This window comes from Nerophis ophidion, linkage group LG06, assembly GCF_033978795.1.
Source record: "Nerophis ophidion isolate RoL-2023_Sa linkage group LG06, RoL_Noph_v1.0, whole genome shotgun sequence".
Lineage (NCBI taxonomy): Eukaryota > Metazoa > Chordata > Actinopteri > Syngnathiformes > Syngnathidae > Nerophis > Nerophis ophidion.
In genome coordinates this window covers 7,209,605-7,227,759 of record NC_084616.1, presented here as the reverse complement: position 1 = coordinate 7,227,759, position 18,155 = coordinate 7,209,605, and the positions used below count along the sequence as shown (strand labels likewise).

Here is an 18,155-nt window from a genome sequence, read left to right as displayed (position 1 = left end):
CACATATAGATGTCTTTCTTTCACAAAGACAAGAATATAAGTTGGTGTATTACCTGATTCTGATGACTTGCATTGATTGGAATCAGACAGTAATGATAACGCCCACATTTTCAAATGGAGGAGAAAAAAAGTTGTCCTTTCTGTACAATACCACATGAAAGTGGTTGGTTTTTGGCATCTAATTCATCCAGCTTCCATACACTTTACAAGAAAAACATTGGCGGCAAATTCCGTAGCTTGCTTGATTGACATTCACAGCACCCGAGGGTCTTGTGAGATGACGCTGGCTGCTGCCAGTTCATTATTATGAAAAAATGACAGAGAGGAAGGCGAGAAACACTTTTTATTTCAACAGACTTTCGCGCCGTCCCTTCCGTCAAAACTCTAAAGGCCGACTGCACATTTCCTATCTTCACAATAAAAGCCCTGCTTCATGCTGCCTGCGCTAACTAAATAAAAGTCTCGGAAAGCTGGCGTGCACAAGTGATGTGCACGCCAGCTTTCTGAGGGATCGCTTGTGCACGCCAGTTTTCCGAGACTCTGTATTTAGTTAGCAGTAGTAACAGCACATCATGATTAACAACCCACAAACGGACAACACACACGTGATCAGTACTTGTTTCAGCATAGTAGGAGTTAAAAGCCTTTAACACTCTTACACTGTTAGCTATAAGCTAACTAGTGACATTGACAAGCACACATATCTGGCTGTTAGTGACATTGATTGTGACCCACGTTATAACCTGACACTTATAGAGCAGGGGTGCCCATTACGTCGATCGCGAGCTACCAGTCGACCGCGGGGGGTGTGTCAGTCGATCTCCAGCCAGGCTTTTAAAAAAAATAGACCTAAAAATGAGTGATCATCAATCTTCACCAAGACGTCACTTAAATGACATTCACGGTACCGGAGGGTCTTGTGAGATGACGCTGGCTGCTGCAAGATCTTTATTATGAAAATATGACCGAGAGGAAGGCGAGAAACACTTTTTATTTCAACAGACTCTCGCGCCGTACCTTCCGTCAAAACTCTAAAGGCCGACTGCACGTTTCCTGTCTTCACAATAAAAGCCCTGCTTCATGCTGCCTGCGCTAACTAAATACAGAGTCTCGGAAAACTGGCGTGCACAAGCGATCCCTCAGAAAGCTGGCGTGCACATCACTTGTGCACGCCAGCTTTCCGAGACTCTTATTTTGTTAGCGCAGGCAGCATGAAGCAGGGCTTTTATTGTGAAGATAGGAAATGTGCAGTCGGCCTTTAGAGTTTTGAGGGAAGGTACGGCGCGAGAGTCTGTTGAAATAAAAAGTGTTTCTCGCCTTCCTCTCGGTCATATTTTCATAATAATGATCTTGCAGCAGCCAGCGTCATCTCACAAGACCCTCCGGTACCGTGAATGTCATTTAAGTGACGTCTTGGTGAAAATTGATGATCACTAATTTTTAGGTCTATTTTTTTTTTAAAAGCTTGGCTGGAGATCGACTGACACACCCCCCGCGGTCGACTGGTAGCTCGCGATCGACGTAATGGGCACCCCTGCTCTATAAGTGTCAGGTTATAACGTGGGTCACAATCAATGTCACTAACAGCCAGATATGTGTGCTTGTCAATGTCACTAGTTAGCTTATAGCTAACAGTGTAAGAGTGTTAAAGGCTTTTAACTCCTACTATGCTGAAACAAGTACTGATCACGTGTGTGTTGTTCGTTTGTGTGTTGTTAATCATGATGTGCTGTTACTACTGTAAATTACAGAACTGCTCGTAGAAACTGTAATGATATATTTTACACATGCTAATATCTCATTGTGCAACATGTGAAGGTTTGAAGGAGAACGAAATGTGATCTCTAAAAGAGCTACAAATGATTTCCAAAGCAGAACGCCCACCCAGACATACAATACTAGTTCATAGGTCATGAATAACTTTATTTTTGTTGTTATTTTCAGCCTGGACTCACCTACTTGAAGGCGTAAATGATATAATAATAGTAAGCTTTTTGTTGGTTCCAGGTCACCAAAGTGAGAACTATCACAACAAACCCAAACTCTCTGAAGCAGGGCAAAAACGTCTCTCTACTTCCTGTCCTCTGTAACGGCAAAGAGGACAACTTGTGGATCACAGAGCTTGAAAAGTAAGACTTGTGTGTGTGTACGTGTGTGTATGTGTGTGTGTGTGTGTGTGTGTGTGTGTGTTCAGTCAGTCGTCCCTTGGGAATAAAACACACTGGTCAATCCCAAGTTCTTTTGGAGGACATATATGTTGAGTCAGAAGGACCCCAGAGACAGAATGGTTCCTTTGCCAAGTTTTACTGAAGCTTCAGGAGACCAGCCCTTACAACGCGACAATAGCATCAGCAAGCCAGCTCTAAATCCAAACCGAAAGAGTCAACTTATGTAGAGCGAAAACAGCCCCTCTGGCCCACAAAGAAATGCAGCTGCTACTTCAAAACAGATAAGGAACTGGCTAAAACAGCTCTGTGAGCCGACCGACTGGAGCCCTTAAGACAAAACAAAGAGTTTACTAACGGACATAAGATAAATGCAAGGAGGTCAAGTGAAGACACACTACGTGGGGAAATACTAAACATGACTATGGATTAAGAAAGAAGACTTAGAAGTATCCCATGTGTACAAAATGGTATAGCGCTTTTCTACCTTCAAGATACTCAAAGCGCTTTGACACTATTTCCACATTCACCCATTCATACACACATTCACACACTGATGGCGGGAGCTGCCATGCAAGGCCCTAACCACGAACCATCAGGAGCAAGGGTGAAGTGTCTTGCTCAAGGACACAACCGACGTGACGAGGTTGGTAGAAGGTGGGGGATTGAACCAGGAACCCTCAGGTTGCTGGCACGGCCACTCTCCCAACTTCGCCACGCCGTCCCCGCTTTATTAAGTACCCAGGCAATGTTTCGAGTCACATTTAACCTTCCCAACTGTCTCACAGCTGTAAATTAATGCCTTCAGGAATGTGCGATTCACAACAAATTCAACCAATTTCAGTGAATTATCCACAGCCTCACAAGTTTGTCCAACGTCCATAACTTCCCCGCACTTGTTAGCCAACCTAATTAGTCTCTAAAAGGCCCTCAGACACGCACCTCAAGTGTCTAGTCTACACTTATATTTGTGTAGACTAGGCAGGAACTACTAAGTGCAACCGTATGTCAACTACCGGATTTTCCCCGACTATAGAGCGCACCAGGATATGAGCCACACCCACAAAATTTTAGAAGAAAAAAATATTGTTCATATATTAGTCGCAGATATATACCTTGTGAATGACTTTTTTTACACAGAAATATTTTTTTAAACGTTTATTTACATACCTTAGTTGTTTCCAAACCGTGTCTGTAACAGGGCAGTAAAACCATCAATCAATCAATCAATGTTTACTTATATAGCCCTAAATCACTAGTGTCTCAAAGGGCTGCACAAACCACTACGACATCCTCGGTAGGCCCACATAAGGACAAGGAAAAACTCACACCCAGTGGGACGTCGGTGACAATGATGACTATGAGAACCTTGGAGAGGAGGAAAGCAATGGATGTCGAGCGGGTCTAACATGATACTGTGAAAGTTCAATCCATAATGGATCCAACACAGTCGCGAGAGTCCAGTCCAAAGCGGATCCAACACAGCAGCGAGAGTGCCGTTCACAGCGGAGCCAGCAGGAAACCATCCCAAGCGGAGGCGGATCAGCAGCGCAGAGATGTCCCCAGCCGATACACAGGCGAGCAGTACATGGACACCGGATCGGACTGGACTCCCTCCACAAAGGAGAGTGGGACATAGAAGAAAAAGAAAAGAAACGGCAGATCAACTGGTCTAAAAAGGGAGTCTATGTAAAGGCTAGAGTATACAAATGAGTTTTAAGGTGAGACTTAAATGCTTCTACTGAGGTGGCATCTCGAACTTTTACCGGGAGGGCATTCCAGAGTACTGGAGCCCGAAATGAAAAAGCTCTATAGCCCGCAGACTTTTTTTGGGCTTTGGGAATCACTAATAAGCCGGAGTCCTTTGAAGACAGATTTCTTGCCGGGACATATGGTACAATACAATCGGCAAGATAGGATGGAGCTAGACCGTGTAGTATTTTATACGTAAGTAGTAAAACCTTAAAGTCACATCTTAAGTGCACAGGAAGCCAGTGCAGGTGAGCCAGTATAGGTATATATGTATGTATATATGTATATAAAGGTATATACAGTATAGGTATATATGTATATAAAGGCATATACAGTATAGGTATATATGTATGTATATAAGTATATAAAGGTATATACAGTACAGGTATATATGTATGTATATATGTATATAAAGGTATATACAGTATAGGTATATATGTATGTATATATGTATATAAAGGTATATACAGTACAGGTATATATGTATGTATATATGTATATAAAGGTATATACAGTATAGGTATATATGTATGTATATATGTATATAAAGGTATATACAGTATAGGTATATATGTATGTATATATGTATATAAAGGTATATACAGTATAGGTATATATGTATGTATATATGTATATAAAGGTATATACAGTACAGGTATATATGTATGTATATATGTATATAAAGGTATATACAGTATAGGTATATATGTATGTATATATGTATATAAAGGTATATACAGTATAGGTATATATGTATATAAAGGTATATACAGTATAGGTATATATGTATGTATATATGTATATAAAGGTATATACAGTATAGGTATATATGTATGTATATATGTATATAAAGGTATATACAGTATAGGTATATATGTATGTATATATGTATATAAAGGTATATACAGTATAGGTATATATGTATGTATATAAAGGTATATACAGTACAGGCGTAATGTGATCAAACTTTCTTCTTCTTGTCAAAAGTCTAGCAGCCGCATTTTGTACCAACTGTAATCTTTTAATGCTAGACATGGGGAGACCCGAAAATAATACGTTACAGTAATCGAGACGAGGCGTAACAAACGCATGGATAATGATCTCAGCGTCTTTAGTGGACAGAATGGAGCGAATTTTAGCGATATTACGGAGATGAAAGAAGGCCGTTTTAGTAACGCGTTTAATGTGTGCCTCAAAGGAGAGAGTTGGGTCGAAGATAATACCCAGATTCTTTACCGTGTCGCCTGATAAGACAAAACAGAAGTCATGGACATGGACCCACTAGCTGCACAAGCTAGCTCTCCAATCAGCTAAACAGACTCAGTAACTCCACGCTGACGTTTTGCCGGATTTACTGAGCAATTAGTGAAAGTGGAACAATGCAAACAAAATGAGATTGTAAGTTAATATTGCTAACACAGACACTCATAGACGTGTTAGCATAGTTTCTCCTGGGAGACAATAAAGCTAATTGTTGTTATGATGTTACTGAAGACAAATAAGCATAAAAAGGCCAAATCTTGCTAACAAGGAGTTGGTGCAAAGGTAGCGTAGCCGCGACTAAGGTAGGTACGTGTCAGTGAGTGGGCGGGGCTCGGCTCATTTATCCCGCAGGTAGGAATAGTCTGTTCCAGGGTCAAACTGTCATGAAGGCGTTTAGTCAGTATTCCATGTGAACAGTTTTTCCTCTTCCGTCTTATCCTGACCAGGATCTTCGGCTTCCCCAAGCATTACACGGACGTGAGGAACATGAACCGCCAGCAGAGGCAGAAGGTGCTGGGCAAGGCCTGGTGCGTGCCCGTCATCCGACACCTCTTCGCCCCGCTCAAGGACTACTTTGCCTGCGAGGAGCTCACCCACCTGTGCCACTCTCCTCCCCCGCAGCTCAGGTAAAACACCTTTATCCTCCATTTTAGAACCGGCTCCAATGAGGCAGGATGACCCGTAATCTGTCCTAAACGTCACACCATTGTGGGGGACTTATTCACTCTTTCACACCACCAGCAAACATGTGTGGGACTTATTCACTCTTTCACACCACCAGCAAACATGTGTGGGACTTCTTCACTCTTTCACACCACCAGCAAACATGTGTAGGACTTATTCACTCTTTCACACCACCAGCAAACATGTGGGGGACTTATTCACTCTTTCACACCACCAGCAAACATGTGTGGGACTTCTTCACTCTTTCACACCACCAGCAAACATGTGTGGGACTTATTCACTCTTTCACACCACCAGCAAACATGTGTGGGACTTCTTCACTCTTTCACACCACCAGCAAACATGTGTAGGACTTATTCACTCTTTCACACCACCAGCAAACATGTGGGGGACTTATTCACTCTTTCACACCACCAGCAAACACATGTGTGGGACTTCTTCACTCTTTCACACCACCAGCAAACATGTGGGGGACTTCTTCACTCTTTCACACCACCAGCAAACACGTGGGGGACTTCTTCACTCTTTCACACCACCAGCAAACGTGTGGGGGACTTATTCACTCTTTCACACCACCAGCAAACATGTGTGGGACTTATTCACTCTTTCACACCACCAGCAAACATGTGTAGGACGTATTCACTCTTTCACACCACCAGCAAACATGTGTGGGACTTATTCACTCTTTCACACCACCAGCAAACATGTGGGGGACTTCTTCACTCTTTCACACCACCAGCAAACATGTGTGGGACTTCTTCACTCTTTCACACCACCAGCAAACATGTGGGGGACTTCTTCACTCTTTCACACCACCAGCAAACATGTGGGGGACTTATTCACTCTTTCACACCACCAGCAAACATGTGTGGGACTTATTCACTCTTTCACACCACCAGCAAACATGTGTGGGACTTCTTCACTCTTTCACACCACCAGCAAACATGTGTGGGACTTCTTCACTCTTTCACACCACCAGCAAACATGTGTGGGACTTCTTCACTCTTTCACACCACCAGCAAACATGTGTGGGACTTCTTCACTCTTTCACACCACCAGCAAACATGTGTGGGACTTATTCACTCTTTCACACCACCAGCAAACATGTGTGGGACTTCTTCACTCTTTCACACCACCAGCAAATATGTTTGGGACTTCTTCACTCTTTCACACCACCAGCAAACATGTGGGGGACTTCTTCAGTCTTTCACACCACCAGCAAACGTGTGTGGGACTTCTTCACTCTTTCACACCACCAGCAAACATGTGTGGGACTTACTCACTCTTTCACACCACCAGCAAACATGTGGGGGACTTCTTCACTCTTTCACACCACCAGCAAACATGTGTGGGACTTACTCACTCTTTCACACCACCAGCAAACATGTGGGGGACTTATTCACTCTTTCACACCACCAGCAAACATGTGTGGGACTTCTTCACTCTTTCACACCACCAGCAAACATGTGTGGGACTTCTTCACTCTTTCACACCACCAGCAAACATGTGGGGGATTTCTTCACTCTTTCACACCACCAGCAAACATGTGTGGGACTTATTCACTCTTTCACACCACCAGCAAACATGTGGGGGACTTCTTCACTCTTTCACACCACCAGCAAACATGTGTGGGACTTCTTCACTCTTTCACACCACCAGCAAACATGTGTGGGACTTCTTCACTCTTTCACACCACCAGCAAACATGTGGGGGACTTATTCACTCTTTCACACCACCAGCAAACATGTGGGGGACTTCTTCACTCTTTCACACCACCAGCAAACATGTGGAGGACTTCTTCACTGTTTCACACCACCAGCAAACATGTGGGGGACGTATTCACTCTTTCACACCACCAGCAAACATGTGTGGGACTTATTCACTCTTTCACACCACCAGCAAACATGTGTGGGACTTCTTCACTCTTTCACACCACCAGCAAACATGTGGGGGACTTATTCACTCTTTCACACCACCAGCAAACATGTGGGGGACTTCTTCACTCTTTCACACCACCAGCAAACATGTGGAGGACTTCTTCACTGTTTCACACCACCAGCAAACATGTGGGGGACGTATTCACTCTTTCACACCACCAGCAAACATGTGTGGGACTTATTCACTCTTTCACACCACCAGCAAACATGTGTGGGACTTCTTCACTCTTTCACACCACCAGCAAACATGTGTAGGACGTATTCACTCTTTCACACCACCAGAAAACATGTGTGGCACTTATTCACTCTTTCACACCACCAGCAAACGTGTGGGGGACTTCTTCACTCTTTCACACCACCAGCAAACATGTGTGGGACTTCTTCACTCTTTCACACCACCAGCAAACATGTGTGGGACTTATTCACTCTTTCACACCACCAGCAAACATGTGGGGGACTTATTCACTCTTTCACACCACCAGCAAACATGTGTGGGACTTCTTCACTCTTTCACACCACCAGCAAACATGTGTGGGACTTCTTCACTCTTTCACACCACCAGCAAACATGTGTGGGACTTATTCACTCTTTCACACCACCAGCAAACATGTGTGGGACTTATTCACTCATTCACATCACCAGCAAACATGTGTGGGACTTCTTCACTCTTTCACACTACCGGCAAACATGTGTGGGACTTATTCACTCTTTCACACCACCAGCAAACATGTGTGGGACGTATTCACTCTTTCACACCACCAGCAAACATGTGTGGGACTTCTTCACTCTTTCACACCACCAGCAAACATGTGTGGGACTTATTCACTCTTTCACACCACCAGCAAACATGTGGGGGACTTATTCACTCTTTCACATCACCAGCAAACATGTGTGGGACTTATTCACTCTTTCACACCACCAGCAAACATGTGTGGGACTTCTTCACTCTTTCACACCACCAGCAAACATGTGTGGGACTTCTTCACTCTTTCACACCACCAGCAAACATGTGTGGGACTTCTTCACTCTTTCACACCACCAGCAAACATGTGTGGGACTTCTTCACTCTTTCACACCACCAGCAAACATGTGGGGGACTTCTTCACTCTTTCACACCACCAGCAAACATGTGTGGGACTTCTTCACTCTTTCACCCCACCAGCAAACATGTGTGGGACTTCTTCACTCTTTCACACCACCAGCAAACATGTGTGGGACTTATTCACTCTTTCACACCACCAGCAAACATGTGTGGGACGTATTCACTCTTTCACACCACCAGCAAACACATGTGTGGGACTTCTTCACTCTTTCACACCACCAGAAAACATGTGTGGGACTTATTCACTCTTTCACACCACCAGCAAACATGTGTGGGACTTATTCACTCTTTCACACCACCAGCAAACATGTGTGGGACTTCTTCACTCTTTCACACCACCAGCAAACATGTGGGGGACTTATTCACTCTTTCACACCACCAGCAAACATGTGTGGGACTTATTCACTCTTTCACACCACCAGCAAACATGTGTGGGACTTCTTCACTCTTTCACACCACCAGCAAACATGTGTGGGACTTATTCACTCTTTCACACCACCAGCAAACATGTGTGGGACTTCTTCACTCTTTCACACCACCAGCAAACATGTGTGGGACTTATTCACTATTTCACACCACCAGCAAACATGTGTAGGACTTATTCACTCTTTCACACCACCAGCAAACATGTGTAGGACTTATTCACTCTTTCACACCACCAGCAAACATGTGGGGGGACGTATTCACTCTTTCACACCACCAGCAAACATGTGGGGGACTTCTTCACTCTTTCACACCACCAGCAAACATGTGTGGGACTTATTCACTCTTTCACACCACCAGCAAACATGTATGGGACTTCTTCACTCTTTCACACTACCGGCAAACATGTGTGGGACTTCTTCACTCTTTCACACCACCAGCAAACATGTGTGGGACTTATTCACTCTTTCACACCACCAGCAAACATGTGGGGAACTTATTCACTCTTTCACACCACCAGCAAACATGTGTGGGACTTCTTCACTCTTTCACACCACCAGCAAACATGTGTGGGACTTATTCACTCTTTCACACCACCAGCAAACATGTGTGGGACTTATTCACTCTTTCACACTACCGGCAAACATGTGTGGGACTTATTCACTCTTTCACACCACCAGCAAACATTTGTGGGACTTATTCACTCTTTCACACCACCAGCAAACATGTGGGGGACTTATTCACTCTTTCACACCACCAGCAAACATGTGTAGGATGTATTCACTCTTTCACACCACCAGCAAACATGTGTGGGACTTCTTCACTCTTTCACACCACCAGCAAACATGTGTGGGACTTATTCACTCTTTCACACCACCAGCAAACATGTGGGGGACTTATTCACTCTTTCACATCACCAGCAAACACGTGTGGGACTTCTTCACTCTTTCACACCACCAGCAAACATGTGGGGGACTTATTCACTCTTTTACACCACCAGCAAACATGTGTAGGATGTATTCACTCTTTCACACCACCAGCAAACATGTGTGGGACTTCTTCACTCTTTCACACCACCAGCAAACATGTGTGGGACTTATTCACTCTTTCACACCACCAGCAAACATGTGTGGGACTTATTCACTCTTTCACACCACCAGCAAACATGTGTGGGACTTATTCACTCTTTCACACCACCAGCAAACATGTGGGGGACTTCTTCACTCTTTCACACCACCAGCAAACATGTGTGGGACTTATTCACTCTTTCACACCACCAGCAAACATGTGTGGGACTTCTTCACTCTTTCACACCACCAGCAAACATGTGTGGGACTTATTCACTCTTTCACACCACCAGCAAACATGTGTGGGACTTATTCACTCTTTCACACCACCAGCAAACACATGTGTGGGACTTCTTCACTCTTTCACACCACCAGAAAACATGTGTGGGACTTATTCACTCTTTCACACCACCAGCAAACATGTGTGGGACTTATTCACTCTTTCACACCACCAGCAAACATGTGTGGGACTTCTTCACTCTTTCACACCACCAGCAAACATGTGGGGGACTTATTCACTCTTTCACACCACCAGCAAACATGTGTGGGACTTATTCACTCTTTCACACCACCAGCAAACATGTGTGGGACTTCTTCACTCTTTCACACCACCAGCAAACATGTGTGGGACTTATTCACTCTTTCACACCACCAGCAAACATGTGTGGGACTTCTTCACTCTTTCACACCACCAGCAAACATGTGTGGGACTTATTCACTATTTCACACCACCAGCAAACATGTGTAGGACTTATTCACTCTTTCACACCACCAGCAAACATGTGTAGGACTTATTCACTCTTTCACACCACCAGCAAACATGTGGGGGGACGTATTCACTCTTTCACACCACCAGCAAACATGTGGGGGACTTCTTCACTCTTTCACACCACCAGCAAACATGTGTGGGACTTATTCACTCTTTCACACCACCAGCAAACATGTATGGGACTTCTTCACTCTTTCACACTACCGGCAAACATGTGTGGGACTTATTCACTCTTTCACACCACCAGCAAACATGTGTGGGACTTATTCACTCTTTCACACCACCAGCAAACATGTGTGGGACTTATTCACTCTTTCACACCACCAGCAAACATGTGGGGGACTTATTCACTCTTTCACACCACCAGCAAACATGTGTGGGACTTATTCACTCTTTCACATCACCAGCAAACATGTGTGGGACTTCTTCACTCTTTCACACCACCAGCAAACATGTGTGGGACTTATTCACTCTTTCACACCACCAGCAAACATGTGTGGGACTTATTCACTCTTTCACATCACCAGCAAACATGTGTGGGACTTCTTCACTCTTTCACACCACCAGCAAACATGTGGGGGACTTCTTCACTCTTTCACACCACCAGCAAACATGTGGGGGACTTATTCACTCTTTCACACCACCAGCAAACATGTGTGGGACTTATTCACTCTTTCACACCACCTGCAAACATGTGTGGGACTTATTCACTCTTTCACACCACCAGCAAACATGTGGGGGACTTCTTCACTCTTTCACACCACCAGCAAACATGTGTGGGACTTATTCACTCTTTCACACCACCAGCAAACATGTGTGGGACTTCTTCACTCTTTCACACCACCAGCAAACACATGTGGGGGACTTCTTCACTCTTTCACACCACCAGTAAACATGTGTGGGACTTCTTCACTCTTTCACACCACCAGCAAACATATGTGGGACTTCTTCACTCTTTCACACCACCAGCAAACGTGTGGGGGACTTCTTCACTTTTTCACACCACCAGCAAACATGTGGGGGACTTATTCACTCTTTCACACCACCAGCAAACATGTGTGGGACTTCTTCACTCTTTCACACCACCAGAAAACATGTGTGGGACTTCTTCACTCTTTCACACCACCAGCAAACGTATGTGGGACTTATTCACTCTTTCACACCACCAGCAAACATGTGTGGGACTTCTTCACTCTTTCACACCACCAGCAAACATGTGTGGGACTTATTCACTCTTTCACATCACCAGCAAACATGTGTAGGATGTATTCACTCTTTCACACTACCAGCAAACATGTGTGGGACTTCTTCACTCTTTCACACCACCAGCAAACACATGGGTGGGACTTCTTCACTCTTTCACACCACCAGCAAACATGTGGGGGACTTATTCACTCTTTTACACCACCAGCAAACATGTGTAGGATGTATTCACTCTTTCACACCACCAGCAAACATGTGTAGGATGTATTCACTCTTTCACACCACCAGCAAACATGTGTGGGACTTCTTCACTCTTTCACATCACCAGCAAACATGTGTGGGACTTCTTCACTCTTTCACACCACCAGCAAACATGTGGGGGACTTCTTCACTCTTTCACAGGAAAACATTTTTTGTGCTATTCAAGCCAAATGTTCTGCCTATATAAAAAAAACCAACAACATCAAACTTTATCAGCAGGCCTGCTGCTAAAGACACCTGCTGCTAAAGACACCTGCCTCCAAGCCAAGAAAGGTGGACACAAAGTACATTTAGAAAAGAATAGATACCAATAAGTTATCGGTCGTGGTATCTGAAGAAGCAGGTATCTACACCTGTATCAGCTTGAAAGAGAATATTCCCACTCCAAGTGTTTACAGGTCATCACATACATCCACTTAAGTGACGGATTGATTATCAACTCTTTTTATATATTGTGTGCACATGTGTATTGTCTGCAGCTTTGGATTTTTAGTTGAGGAAAAAGGTCACGAAGCATTAAGAGTAATGGACATCAGTTTTATTGTTGTAGTCTCATCAGGTGTTTCTCACACTTTGATGTTTTCACACTCAGGGAAAAACAAATCATGTTTTATGGTCATTTTTTTGGTCCAAATTTTGCACAACTTTGACTTGCTGCTGCCTCCTGAGGAACCAAATGGTATTACAAGTGTGGCGACACACGTACTGTACACAAGAACCGCTGCTACTTCAACTTTTGGTTATTGTTGACGCAAAGTCACACTTTTTACACAATAAAATATTTGATTGGACGTCAGTGTTCCGTGTTTTTAACCTTCCCCCCCACTTTAACACATTGGTTGTATTTGTATTGTCAATGCATTTCTGCAACAAGACACACAGAAATAGCTATTATTGGAGGAATGAGGCGGAAAATACTTTCTTCTGTATGTATGCGTATGTACACACATATATATATATATATATATACGTATATATATATATATATAGATATATATATATATATATATATATAAAATATATGTAGGTGTGGGAAAAAAATCACAAGACTACTTCGTCTCTACAGAACTGTTTCATGAGGGGTTCCCTCAATCATCAGGAGATTGATGATGAAATCTCCTGATGATTGAGGGAACCCCTCATGAAACAGTTCTGTAGAGACGAAGTAGTCTTGTGATTTTTTTCCCACACCTACATATTGCGCTCTACCACGGTATCGAGCACTATTCTCTGGATAATCCAATCAAGACATATATATATATATATATATATATATACACAAATACTTATGTGTGTGTATATATATATATATATATATATATATATATATATATATATATATACACACACACATATATATATATTTATATATATATATACATATACATATACACATATACTTATGTATGTGTATGTATATATATATATATATATATATATATATATACATTCATATGTGTATATGTGGATATATACACATGTATTGCACATTCATATATATATATATATATATATATATACACACAGTATGTATATATATATATACGTGTTCCTTTAGCAGTATATATATATATATATATATATACATACACATATATTGCACATTCATATATATATATATATATATATATATACAGTATGTATATATATATGCATTTATACGTGTTCTTCTGGCAGTATAAAAAAAAAATATATATATATATACACACAAAAAATGTGTTCCTCTAGCTGTCACATAAATACTCAATTATATGGAAGTTAATTTGTGTCTTTATTAACAAAAGCTTTTTTTGGACTGAATTTTTTCCTTTTCCATTTTATGAACTGGATTCTTTTTTTTTTTTTACATCAAATTATGTCAAATGTCAATCAATAAATACAATTTGTGTGTTCGACGAATCAGTTTGTGATCATCCTTAATGCCAAAAAAACGGAAATGCTGATTATCGGTCCTGCTAGACACCGACCTCTATTTAATAATACAACTCTAACATTTGACAACCAAATAATAAAACAAGGTGACTCTGTAAAAAATCTGGGTATTATCTTCGACCCAACTCTCTCCTTTGAGTCACACATTAAAAGCGTTACTAAAACGGCCTTCTTTAATCTCCGTAATATCGCTAAAATTCGCTCCATTTTGTCCACTAAAGACGCCGAGATCATTATCCATGCGTTTGTTACGTCTCGTCTCGACTACTGTAACGTATTATTTTCGGGTCTCCCCATGTCTAGCATTAAAAGATTACAGTTGGTACAAAATGCGGCTGCTAGACTTTTGACAAGAACAAGAAAATTTGATCATATTACGCCTGTACTGTATATACCTTTATATACATATATACATACATATATACCTATACTGTATATACCTTTATATACATATATACATACATATATACCTATACTGTATATACCTTTATATACATATATACATACATATATACCTATACTGGCTCACCTGCACTGGCTTCCTGTGCACTTAAGATGTGACTTTAAGGTTTTACTACTTACGTATAAAATACTACACGGTCTAGCTCCAGCCTATCTTGCCGATTGTATTGTACCATATGTCCCGGCAAGAAATCTGCGTTCAAAAGACTCCGGCTTATTAGTGATTCCTAGAGCCCAAAAAAAGTCTGCGGGCTATAGAGCGTTTTCCGTTCGGGCTCCAGTACTCTGGAATGCCCTCCCGGTAACAGTTCGAGATGCTACCTCAGTAGAAGCATTTAAGTCTCATCTTAAAACTCATCTGTATACTCTAGCCTTTAAATAGACCTCCTTTTTAGACCAGTTGATCTGCCGCTTCTTTTCTTTCTCCTATGTCCCCCCCTCCCTTGTGGAGGGGGTCCGGTCCGATGACCATGGATGAAGTACTGGCTGTCCAGAGTCGAGACCCAGGATGGACCGCTCGCCTGTGTATCGGTTGGGGACATCTCTACGCTGCTGATCCGCTTGAGATGGTTTCCTGTGGACGGGACTCTCTCTGCTGTCTTGGATCCGCTTTGAACTGAACTCTCGCGGCTGTGTTGGAGCCACTATGGATTGAACTTTCACAGTATCATGTTAGACCCGCTCGACATCCATTGCTTTCGGTCCCCTAGAGGGGGGGGGGGGTTGCCCACATCTAAGGTCCTCTCCAAGGTTTCTCATAGTCAGCATTGTCACTGGCGTCCCACTGAATGTGAATTCTCCCTGCCCACTGGGTGTGAGTTTTCCTTGCCCTTTTGTGGGTTCTTCCGAGGATGTTGTAGTCGTAATGATTTGTGCAGTCCTTTGAGACATTTGTGATTTGGGGCTATATAAATAAACATTGATTGATTGATTGATCCTGTGTTTTAAAGTTCAGTTACGTGACTTCGTACTTTGTTACGTAGCTTGACCACAGAACTTTCCTCCAGGAGGTTCTATCTTTGTCCATGTGATGTCAGATGAAACAAAAAGTGAGCTTTTTGGCCACAATACCCAGCAATATGTTTGGAGGAGAAATGGTGAGGAATTTAACTCAAGGAACACCCAACCTACCGTCAAGCATGGTGGTGGTAGTATTATGTTCTGGGCCTGTTTTGCTGCCAATGGAACTGCTGCTTTAAATGAGACAATGAAAAAGGAGGATTAGCTCCAAATTGTTCAGGACAAGTTAAAATCATCAGGGGGGAGGTTGGGTCTTGGGTGTAGTTGGCTGTTCCAACAGGACAATGACCATAAACACACCTCAAAAGTGGTAAAGGAATGGCTAGAATGAAGGTTTTAGAATGGCCTTCCCAAAGTCCGGACTTGAAGGTGTGGACAATGCTGAAGAAACAAGTCCATGTCAGAAAAGCAACACATTTAGCTAAACTGCAGCAATTTTGTGGTGAAAAATGTAAGCAGAAGCTTGTGGATGGCTACCAAAAGTGTCTTATTGCAGGTAAACTTGCCAAGGGACATGTAAGCAGATATGAACATTGCTGTACGTATACTTTTGACATTTTCAGTAGAGCCATAATAAATTCATAAAAGAAGCAAACTTCAGGAATGTTTTTTGTGAGCAACAATCACTACATCTTAAGAAAATAAATGATTGGAAAGTCAAGACAGCCATGACATGATGTTTGGGACAAGCGGTATAAAATGGACGTATGTATTGTACTTTTACAGCCTTTACCTCTGGGCTGATACTGAGGGCGACTGTGTTGATCAGTTTGACGCATGTACATGATAGAATGTCCACTACTGTACTTTCTTGTTGGATGTGACAATACTTTTATTGTATGTTGTCAAAATGGAATGAGAATGTAGGCTAAATAACAAAGTATGTTGACATTGTTGTCGCCACAAGTCATGTCACGCTCCGAAACTCTTTGTCCTCCGATCACCCCCCTCGTGCTCACACCTGGACCCCATTTAAGTTGGCTACCATGGTGACCACACCTGTCAACACTTCCTGGTTCTCAACAGGAAATGGGCGGAGCAATTTGATGAAAAGGAAATTCAGCATCAACTGAGGCTAGCAATTAATTAGAGAAAATAAAATACAAACAATATAAACAAATAAAGACATTTGTCTAACAGTACTGTCTAGTTGCCTTGTGTTGTGTGTGTGTGTGTGTGCATGTGTGTATGTTTGTTTGTGCGTGTGTGTGTGGTGTATGTTTGTGCGTGTGTGTGGTGTGTTTGTGCGTGTGTGGTGTCTGTACATGTGTGTGTTTGTGTCTGTGGTTGTTTGTGCGTGTGTTTGTGCGTGTGTGTGGTGTGTGTTTGTGCGTGTGTGTGGTGTGGTGTGTGTGTGTGTGTATGTTTGTTTGTGCGTGTGTGTGTGGTGTGTGTGTTTGTGGTGTGTGTTTGTGTGTGTGTGTGTGGTGTGTGTGTGTGGTGTGTGTTTGTGCGTGTGTGTGGTGTATTTGTGCGTGTGTGGTGTGTGTACATGTGTGTGTTTGTGTCTGTGGTTGTTTGTGCGTGTGTTTGTGGTGTGTGTTTGTGCGTGTGTGTGGTGTGTGTTTGTGCGTGTGTGTGGTGTGGTGTGTGTGTGTGTATGTTTGTTTGTGCGTGTGTGTGTGGTGTGTGTGTTTGTGGTGTGTGTGTGGTGTGTGTGTGTGGTGTGTGTTTGTGCGTGTGTGTGGTGTATTTGTGCGTGTGTGGTGTGTGTACATGTGTGTGTTTGTGTCTGTGGTTGTTTGTGCGTGTGTTTGTGGTGTGTGTTTGTGCGTGTGTGTGTATGTTTGTGCGTGTGTGTGGTGTGGTGTGTGTGTGTATGTTTGTTTGTGCGTGTGTGTGTTGGTGCGTGTGTGTGGTGTGTTTGTGCGTGTGTGTACATGTGTGTGTTTGTGTCTGTGGTTGTTTGTGCGTGTGTTTGTGGTGTGTGTTTGTGGTGTGTGTTTGTGCGCGTGTGTGTGTATGTTTGTGTGTGGTGTGGTGTGTGTGTGTGTATGTTTGTTTGTGCGCGTGTGTGTGGTGTGTGTTTGTGTGTGTGTGTGTGTGTGGTGTGTGTTTGTGCGTGTGTGTGGTGTATTTGTGCGTGTGTGATGTGTGTGTTTGTGTCTGTGGTTG

General features: G+C 42.8%; 1 protein-coding gene across 2 annotated transcripts in view; it reads left to right on the top strand.

The window, feature by feature from the left end:
• The window catches only part of LOC133554132 (uncharacterized), a 51,418-nt gene extending 38,001 nt beyond the window's left edge, over positions 1–13,417 (top strand). Inside the window, exons 22-24 of one of the 2 annotated variants that reach the window (XM_061902544.1) lie at positions 2,008–2,129; positions 5,627–5,806; positions 12,846–13,417. In XM_061902544.1, coding sequence (XP_061758528.1) covers positions 2,008–2,129; positions 5,627–5,806; positions 12,846–12,873 — 330 coding nt within the window. In that variant the 3' untranslated portion in view covers positions 12,874–13,417. Of the gene's footprint in view, positions 1–2,007; positions 2,130–5,626; positions 5,807–12,842 lie in introns of both variants that reach the window. The other variant, XM_061902543.1, reaches the window with a different exon arrangement.
• The last annotated feature ends 4,738 nt before the right edge of the window (positions 13,418–18,155 follow it).